At 41.3% G+C, this 10,449-nt stretch overlaps 1 protein-coding gene across 1 annotated transcript in view; it reads right to left on the bottom strand.

Moving 5' to 3' along the window:
- The window catches only part of myo15b (myosin XVB), a gene marked incomplete at both ends in the record, with an annotated part of 103,976 nt that overhangs the window by 73,006 nt on the left and 20,521 nt on the right, over positions 1-10,449 (bottom strand). The window contains 5 exons of the mRNA XM_079260648.1: positions 4,702-4,877; positions 4,972-5,086; positions 5,877-6,001; positions 6,511-6,556; positions 6,793-6,941. Of these exons, the coding sequence (XP_079116774.1) occupies positions 4,702-4,877; positions 4,972-5,086; positions 5,877-6,001; positions 6,511-6,556; positions 6,793-6,941 (611 nt within the window). The remainder of the gene's footprint in view (positions 1-4,701; positions 4,878-4,971; positions 5,087-5,876; positions 6,002-6,510; positions 6,557-6,792; positions 6,942-10,449) is intronic.

Here is a 10,449-nt window from a genome sequence, read left to right as displayed (position 1 = left end):
TGACTGTTAAGTAGTTCTACTGTCATCACTCAACTCTGCTCTAGTTTGTAACATTACAGCCATTAACATTACATTTTTCAATGCTGCAGGTACCCTGATGGTCAAAATGGTCACTTTGAACCCTTTTTCGTACAGAAGGTGCTTCTGGTCTCTTAAAGACCAGTATTGTACTTTTGAGAGAACATTTCTTTAAAATGTACCTATAGGTACAGAAATGTCCTTATCTTGTACCTCTATTTTTGAGAGTGTACCTGACACCCCTGCTGACACTATTACACCTGTAATCTGCAGATCAGCTGTTCACGCAGCATCTTTCAGGGAACTGTCTAATGACACAGATCCCCAAAAACCTTCAGCTCTGCTGGTCCAGGATCCAGGTTTCACAGCTCTGCAAACACACCTGCCAGCACAGAGGGGTGCAGGCTGGTAATCAGATTACTCTCTGTCTGAGTGAGCTGCAAATAGACACCGTTTTCCTACATAGACATTTGTAACATTCACAGCTCTGATTAGATTCTGAAAGGAGGACAGCAGCTTTTTTCTTTTTGTTTCTTAAATGTCGTATTTATTTCATTTGTCTGTTTCTGATCTTTGCTTTTTGTGCCTTTTAGAACATGTCAGTTTTTAAATAATCATTTGGGTGATTAAGGTAATAATGAAAGCTGCAAGCGGCATCCATCGGGTCCAAGCTTCATGCCTGATGGCAGCAGTCAAAGTAGACTTTTTTGTCCCAATTCTATGTTTATTGTTTGTTTTTTTTTGTTTTTTTCGTGTCTAGGGGGCGCTGTAGAGCCACTTTTTGCATTGAAACGTATGCAGACCATAGAATATCGAATTATTTGCCGGGTTTGTGGTGCCAAGTTTCACAACTTTTCACTAAGGCTAAGGGGGTCAAGTCGGATGAGCTGAGAACGAGAATGAACATGGATAACAACAGGGGTCCTAATTAACATGATTATTAGCTAATAAAATATAAAATGACAATGATTCAACTACATAAAACAATAAAATGATACGTCTGGAGCCCTGCGATGGACTGGCCAGCTATCCAGGGTGTACCCTGCCTTTCACCCAAAAGACGGCTGGGATAGGCTCCAGCTTCCCCGCCACCCTGAACTGGATTAAGTGGTTGGGATAATGACTGAATGATACGTCTGGATACGCTTGTACTGTAATACCACATCATACTACAAGGTGGAAATTAGTCTCTTCTGACCTGGGGTCAACACATGAAGGCCAACAGGAGGAGGAGGAAGAAGAACATAACTAAAGAAGAAGAAAGAAGAGGATGAACGGGAGGAGGAAGGAGCGTGACATAACTGTTGCTCCTAGAAAGTAACAGTACCTGCACCAACACAGGTCGCAGCCTCCTTTTGGATCATTCCTGCACAGATCACCCTCTTTCAGCTGCAACAAGTTATTTATCTCCAACTGATGCAACAAGCAGCTTCTCATTTCTTAAACAGGATTGTAGAGAGACACACCCGAGCACAGGGGTCGGCAACCCAAAATGTTGAAAGAGCCATATTGGACCAAAAAAACAAAAAAACAAATATGTCCGGAGCCGCAAAAAATTAAAAGCCTAATATAAGCCTTATCATGTAGGCAACACATGCTTTATGTATCTATATTAGCTATATTAGCCTACTATCAAAATGACTAAGTTGGCTACAAATACATAATGAGCCTTAATGATAAAATGTTTATTTTCCCTGCTGCGCATCCTGTAAAGAATGACGCACCACGTGACTACTCTGTTGTATGATGCCGTCTCATGTTTAACTTCATCACTATATTAATGAGTTATGTTTCGTTGCTTTGATGACATTACAAAAATGCAATATAGAATTTTTTTTATATCATTTTTATTTTGAGGATTCGAAAAAAAACAAAACAAAATGGAATGTGCATAACGCGCCCCTTATCTGGGCAACAAACAGAGCGCAATAAAACGCAGCCTGCATTTATAAAAAATAAACCAATCAATCAAATTAATACAGTTTGATTTCTGTGCAAATGCCAAGCAAGTCAATGCGAGGGTAAAACGCAGCAGCATCCTCCGACCACGCAACCAACGCAGCTATCCTCCGACCTGAGCACCATTACCACGTGTCATTCCAGATATATACTGACAAAAATCAGAAATCATTTTATAAAAACATCCACTTTGTTACATTTCTTACTTGTTTAATGTGACTTCTGTTGTCGGACATCACTGGTCAGCTTCTCAACATGTAAGATGTAACTTGTGCTGAATTAATGTCCTTAATTTGCTGATCGGTGATGTTGCCGCCATTTTAATGGTCCTTTCCTTCACTGTCTTAACAGAAAGGTGCATGTCTCTGATTTTCTGTATGATCTCGGTTTTGTTTCTGAAGTCTGGAAATACGTGTCCTGATATGTTGATGACTGACTCCTTCATGTAGTCACCATCTGTGAACGGTTTTCTACGCTTTATTATCTCCCGGGTTGCAACAAAACTTGCACCAGCAGTGGAGTTTGGAGATGCAATCCACTTAAATCTATTTTTGCGCTTCTCTAATTTCTCCAGAAGTAATGCAATCGCACTTTTTGTGTCACTCCCAACTGGGTACTGGCTGCAAATGTAGCATCTTTCCCTGGAAATGTCTTTCCACATGACTCTTTTTGTTATTTGACAACTTCTCGCTACAGAGCAAACATTCAGGCAATCCTTCCGCATTGGCAATGAATGCAAATGATTCGGTCAAAGAAACGTTGAATCCTCTGTTCTCCTCGGTTATTTTTCTCTTTTTCCCTTTGGGATCCATGGCGCATCACACAGCCCCGGTTTGTTTACACCTGCCTGGCATCCCGCCCTGCTGATAGGCTACGTGTGTCGCAGGCTGTGACGCAAATCTTCCTTGACAGAAATGTGGATATTTTATATTTATTCTACATATTTTTACAGCGCTGGAAAACGTTAAGAATGTTTGTGTCATGTTTGTCCTCCTACAGAACCAGATCAAAACAAAAATATAGGTCTTTTTCCATTTTTTAAAAACATTTTTGAAAAAGCACCAGGGAGCCACTAGGGCGGCGCTAAAGAGCCGCATGCGGCTCCAGAGCCGCGGGTTGCGACCCCTGGTCTAGACACACCGTAGAAAAGATGTTAGTGTGTTTCAGAGGGGTTAGATTATCAGCATCAAGCAGAGACAACATGTAAGGAGAGGCAGAAACTTCTAAAACTGGATTCATAACCATTCAGTGCATAATTAAAGATTTATTACATAACCTTTTTTTAACCTTAAAACTTCACGTTATGGACGTGGTCGATGACACGGTGACATCTATCATGTGCATTTCTAGAGCCGCTGCTGCCCCTGCAGCATCCCGAGGCTGAGAAGCCGGCACTATACAACCTTTACATCCGGGACGCAACGTGACGTTTGGCATCACGGTATAATAAGGACCTGGCTGTTTTGAACACAAAACGTCCTGATTCAGCAAAGATACAAGAAGATTAAAGAGAGGATGAGACAAAACAAGAGTCATGAAAAGATGGTCTTCTGCTGGCTGGAGAGAGCTAACAGGACAGGTAGGATGCAGGATGGAAGCTGAACCAGCCATAGGTGGGCGGAGCTGACGGGGAAATCGCAAAAGTTTGGAATGATGGTGATTGCTGGTGAAACAAGATGGAAGAAAAACAACAGTAGAACTCAGGACCATGTTTAAAGCTGCGGTAGGTCATGTTGCTCAGAGACATGTTCCTCTGGGGGAAGTGGTTCCTCGTCCTGATAGTAGTCTAAGCTGCGAATAAAAAAAACCTTGGATCACGCAAGGAGGAGAACCAGAGGGGGAGGAGCCAAGACAGGGGGAGGAGCCAAGACAGGACGCCACTTTCACATCTTGCTAGCTCCCCATCATTTCCCACCCCAGCTTTAATGGTAAAGTAAGAACATTTGCACATGAACAATGTAAAGGAACTGAACAGCTGTGGAGTCAGAAGAAAACCAGGAAAAACCCTCACTTTCAGTTTGCAAGGAAACTGGGAAAAAGTGGTTCAGGAAACAGGACACCTAATTTTCACACATGGATTGGCTACTACAAAGTCCAGACCTGAACCCCATGGAGAGCTTTGAGATGGGCCAGTGAATCCCTGGATTTCTCACCATAATGCATGTATTTATCCCTCCATGTATGACAGTACTGACATCTTTAACATGTTTCTCATTTTTAAGCAGGTCCTTCAGGATAACAGCTGCTGTACATGTTGATCTGTCTTTCCTATCCTCTCCACCACAAGCAGTCCGGCAGACGGCTGCCCTCCCTGAGCCGGGTTCTGCTGGAGGTTTTTCCTTCCCACTGTCGCCTCATGCAACTCAGGATGGAAGACTGGATCTAAGTCAAGATTTGATGCAATCTGGTGGTTTCTCTCTTAGCGAGGCTATTTATTATGAATTGGCTTTAACTGATGTGTCTGTAAAGTGCTCTGAGATGATGTTGTGTAGTGGAGCTGTGCAACTAAAGCTGAACTGATTTGAATTAATTCAACCAAAGCCAACAAAGATCCTGCTGGACATTGTGGTTAGCCCCCAAACTAACCTCAGTCCCACCCGATTAGAGGTTTCCTGGGTTTGCTCCTGACTTTAACATGCCAAAGATGAACAGATTGTCTGACAGAGGTTTATGTTTGGGCATGATGAGGTGTTTCTGGTCGAACAGCGAGACCAGCCTGCATACCTGGCCTGGTGTCCTCTGATGTGGCTCTGGATGACGATGGCCTTCTGTTTGAAAAATCTGAAGTTCTTCCTGCAGAGAAAGCCCCTGATGTTCCTCTGGATGGTAATGGCAGCCCAGGTTTGAGTGCTGCTCCATTTATCCTCCAGCTGCTGGTGCAGAAGCTCCTTCAGAAACACCTAACACACATACAGATGTACAGATAAGATGCAGCCACACAGGAAATCTGATCGCTTCATCAGAGGAAAATGGCCTGAACTGGCAATTTGACACCTTGGTGAGTCCAAGCTGGTACTGTCCCTCTTCAGCTCCAACCATGTCCAGCAGAGCCAGCATCAGCTCCCTGTCAGACAGCTCCCCGCACCGCTGGTCCAGCAGAACCCCATACCTGAAAGATGAACATGGAGCTCATGTTCGGGTCGTGCAAAGTCCTTGATGCCACAGGGAAGTGACTTGAGGTTGCTGAAGAACACAAGATGGAGCTGGAGAAGCAGAGAGAAGCAAACTGGTCTGAAAGATGGAAAAATGAAGAATAAATGGACCCAGGTTACTCAGGCCCCGTTTACACCACAACACAAGGGTTGTTGCGTTTCTGCCTCTTGTTTCCATGGTAACAGAGGTTCGGGAGGATAAAACCGCAGAGATTCGACAACGGCCTCCAGAGTTAAATGTCTAGCCCTGTAAGTCCGGTTAAACTGGAATCTTTCAGCTGCGATGACGTCTTTTCCACTCAGACTGCTGAACCAGCGAAAAGCCACAGCAATGCCGGACCGCCGTGTCGTGTTGGTGCGGCTGCATCTTTTTAATCTGTTCGGCCTGTTGAACCTGCTTCTACTGGAACATTTCTGCTGACAGCGAAGGTGGCGTGCACCTGATAACTAGAGGTTTAAAACGCAACGCCTGTGTGTTATCTGGTCCTATTTATCATTCTGCTGTTGGGTAAATGCTTCGCTTTTCCAGTAAGCAAAGGAGAAAATGTGGTTAGTGTGGAAACGAGGTGTAAACATGGCCTCAGACTGGGAGGGTTTAACAGAGGTGTAACTGAAATCAGGCAGTTTCTATCAAGGATCAGATCTGTTTCTGTTAACACTCTCTCTGCCACGCAAGCCGTCATCAGATGGCGATAACTGGTGCCAGTTGTTTGCTGTAGTGAGGGATGGTACTTATGAATGAAGCACCTCTGAATGAAGTAGGAATACTGAATCCGTACGGGGAACCCCTCTTTCCGGATGTGGATGGTCTCCAGTATGCCTGCATGCCTCATCTGCGCTGATACGTAGTCCACATCGAAGACTCCAGGAAGCTGAAACGGGACAAAGGACGATCATTCAGACAGATTATTTCCTTTTAAATGAAACATGATTAAACAGACATTTGTCCTGTTAGATTAGCATTTGCTGCTCATTAATGTGAAAAGTCATCCGTTATGGAAGATGAGAAGCTAGTCGGAGGCATTTTCTGATGCCATCTGCAATATGAAGCTACGCAGTGAAAATGTGCACTACAACCACAGAGCTCTACTCCTCATGTGAGGAGAGCTGCCTTCTCATTCGCCAGAGAAACTGGACGGATCAATGGATGGATGGTGTACAGGACCACTGAACACCAATCTTTCATTTATAAGTCATTTATAAGTAATAATTACTAAGAGACTAACTCCCTATATAGTGTAAAAGCGCTGCGTTGGATCCAAACATAGTAAACACAGTTTATATCATCTATCTAAACTCATCTAATGCTCAGCAAACACTCAGCATGTGATCAGTGTGATTTAACTCATTGACGGTCTTCAGCTTACAGAGCTGCTGTTACCTTCACATAGTTTGGCTTCAGACAGCGGATGAAAGTAGTCCTGCACCTGAGATGCGAGGCGGAAAGCACATTCATGGGTCAGTCAGCGGGCAGAGCAGATGCAGAACAGCATCTGACTGTGTAACAGTGAAGGTTGTCAGACGTTACCTCTACATCAGCGTACATACCAAGTTATGGAATAGATCCAAAAATACTTCATATTGTTCTTGGAGGAATAATAAAACATTTATTTTTGATTTGACTGAATTCCTGCGACATCCACCGCCGTGAGTGTGTCGGTACCTGTCCAGACGGGTGGTGAGCTCCGTCAGGGACTGAAGGAAGTGTGAGGCAGCGGTGGTGGGCTGGTGGCGGAGCCCCTTCCCCCTCCATCCCAGCTCTCTCTGCTGGATGTAGTTGTCTTGAACCTTCTTGAACAGCTCAGAAATCATCTGTATGAAAGAGATTCAGCACAGTAAGAAGCTGGAATCCAGGAAACAAACAGTAAATGTTCATTTGTTTTGTTTTGTTATTTATTCCAGGCAGTGTTATTTACGGTAAAAACTGAGGAGACATGCATGTCGTCATTATTCAAACAATGAAGCTTGGAACAAATGACAGAAAAAAAAGCAGTTTTGCCTAAAGGGGAAGAAGAAAACATATTTAACCCCTCACCGTCCCTACATCCAAATTACTTGGAATAACATCACCAATACACACAACTAACACCATTTTCACCAGACTTAACTTATCCTGCTCAGACAAGATGTATGATATGAAGAGGAAAATAATATGTTTACAATTCAGCTCATAATGTCATGTACAACATGAAAAAGGCAGATTGCTCTGTCGCATGGATTAGAAAGAAAATAAGATGCAATCTTTGTTAAACAAGATGGAAAATATGAGCAGATTGTGAATCTGATGCAGCAACATGTCTGTAAAAGTGTTTCCAGGATGATGTTTAGCATCGTTAGCATCTCCTCTTCTTCTAACATCTGGAAACATCTGGAAGTGAGGAGAGCAGTTCTGTGGTCCAGCATGGTGGAACCTGCAAGGTCTTCCCTGAAAGAGACGTTGTCTGGATGGGAGCAGATGTTTCAGCATTGATGGAGCTTCCCAGATGTGGAAGCTGCCCACGCCATCGGCACTAATGCAACCCCATCCCATCAGAGATGCAGGCTGATAACAAGCTGGATGCTCCCTCTCCTCTTTAGTCTGCAGGACACGCCGTCCATGCTGTCCACAAACTATTCCACATCTTCATCCAGGTTTCCACTCAGAACATTTTAAATGAGCTTTGGTCCAGAGAAGACGGCGTGTTTCTGGATCCTGTAGATCCAGAATCAGGTCTGGCAGAGAATCCTGGCTGGTTTTAATGCAGAAGATCCTCCAGTGCAGATGTTGAAGGCTCAGATTAAAAGTTTTCAGTTTTACATGCAGGAACATTAATCTGAAATGTTTTCATGTTTTAGTTTTGCTGATGGCTGAAGCTCCGTCTGGCTTTACTTCTGAGAGACTCTGCCTCTCTAAAGATCTCTTGACCTGTGTAACATAAACCTGATAGTTAACCTGATTAACTGCAACATGTTCCTCTTGTAATGCTTCTCCAGACTTCTGTTGCTCCTGTTCCAGATGTTTCCAGACGTGTTGCTGCATCAGATTCATATTTTCCATCAGATGATAAAATGTCCCAGTTTCATCATCTGGCATGATGTTTATCTTCTACTGGGAATAAAATCTGACCTAATGTTTATCTTCTACTGGGAATAAAACCTGACATGATGTTTATCTTCTACTGGGAATAAAATCTGACCTAATGTTTATCTTCTACTGGGAATAAAACCTGACATGATGTTTATCTTCTACTGGGAATAAAATCTGACCTGATGTTTATCTTCTACTGGGAATAAAATCTGACATGATGTTTATCTTCTACTGGGAATAAAATCTGACATGTTGTTTATCTTCTACTGGGAATAAAATCTGACATGATGTTTATCTTCTACTGGGAATAAAATCTGACATGATGTTTATCTTCTACTGGGAATAAAATCTGACATGATGTTTATCTTCTACTGGGAATAAAATCTGACATGATGTTTATCTTCTACTGGGAATAAAACCTGACATGATGTTTATCTTCTACTGGGAATAAAATCTGACATGATGTTTATCTTCTACTGGGAATAAAACCTGACATGATGTTTATCTTCTACTGGGAATAAAACCTGACATGATGTTTATCTTCTACTGGGAATAAAATCTGACATGATGTTTATCTTCTACTGGGAATAAAATCTGACATGATGTTTATCTTCTACTGGGAATAAAACCTGACATGATGTTTATCTTCTACTGGGAATAAAATCTGACATGATGTTTATCTTCTACTGGGAATAAAATCTGACATGATGTTTATCTTCTACTGGGAATAAAACCTGACATGATGTTTATCTTCTACTGGGAATAAAATCTGACATGATGTTTATCTTCTACTGGGAATAAAATCTGACATGATGTTTATCTTCTACTGGGAATAAAACCTGACATGATGTTTATCTTCTACTGGGAATAAAATCTGACATGATGTTTATCTTCTACTGGGAATAAAATCTGACATGATGTTTATCTTCTACTGGGAATAAAATCTGACATAATGTTTATCTTCTACTGGGAATAAAATCTGACCTGATGTTTATCTTCTACTGGGAATAAAATCTGACATGATGTTTATCTTCTACTGGGAATAAAATCTGACCTGATGTTTATCTTCTACTGGGAATAAAATCTGACATGATGTTTATCTTCTACTGGGAATAAAATCTGACATGATGTTTATCTTCTACTGGGAATAAAACCTGACATGATGTTTATCTTCTACTGGGAATAAAATCTGACATGATTTTTATCTTCTGGGAATAAAATCTGACATGTTTATCTTCTACTGGGAATAAAACCTGACATGATGTTTATCTTCTACTGGGAATAAAATCTGACCTGATGTTTATCTTCTACTGGGAATAAAATCTGACCTGATGTTTATCTTCTACTGGGAATAAAATCTGACCTGATGTTTATCTTCTACTGGGAATAAAATCTGACATGATGTTTATCTTCTACTGGGAATAAAATCTGACATGATGTTTATCTTCTACTGGGAATAAAATCTGACATGATGTTTATCTTCTGGGAATAAAATCTGACATGATGTTTATCTTCTACTGGGAATAAAATCTGACATGATGTTTATCTTCTACTGGGAATAAAACCTGACATGATGTTTATCTTCTACTGGGAATAAAACCTGACATGATGTTTATCTTCTACTGGGAATAAAATCTGACATGATGTTTATCTTCTACTGGGAATAAAACCTGACATGATGTTTATCTTCTACTGGGAATAAAATCTGACATGATGTTTATCTTCTACTGGGAATAAAATCTGACATGATGTTTATCTTCTACTGGGAATAAAATCTGACATAATGTTTATCTTCTACTGGGAATAAAATCTGACCTGATGTTTATCTTCTACTGGGAATAAAATCTGACATGATGTTTATCTTCTACTGGGAATAAAATCTGACCTGATGTTTATCTTCTACTGGGAATAAAATCTGACATGATGTTTATCTTCTACTGGGAATAAAATCTGACATGATGTTTATCTTCTACTGGGAATAAAATCTGACATGATGTTTATCTTCTCCTGGGAATAAAATCAGGCTTGTCAGAGGTGATTTCTATCTTTCAGACTTCTAAATGCATTGTATTGCTGTGGAGAGAATTTAGGAGGTTTCATTTGACTGAAGAGTTTAATTAAAATGTAACCTAAATAAAAACCCTTTTTCTAAATCAGATAAGGACTTTTTAATGTGAATATTTCTCTTTGCATCATAATGTCTTTAATGTGCTTCAGTCTCAGAGTCTAACTGATGAAGCAAAGCGAGGACCA

The sequence above is a fragment of the Telmatherina bonti genome (assembly GCF_933228915.1).
Source record: "Telmatherina bonti genome assembly, chromosome: 21".
Taxonomy (NCBI): Eukaryota; Metazoa; Chordata; class Actinopteri; order Atheriniformes; family Telmatherinidae; genus Telmatherina; species Telmatherina bonti.
The sequence above is the reverse complement of the archived record's forward strand: the minus strand, read 5'-3'. Positions and strand labels throughout refer to the sequence as shown.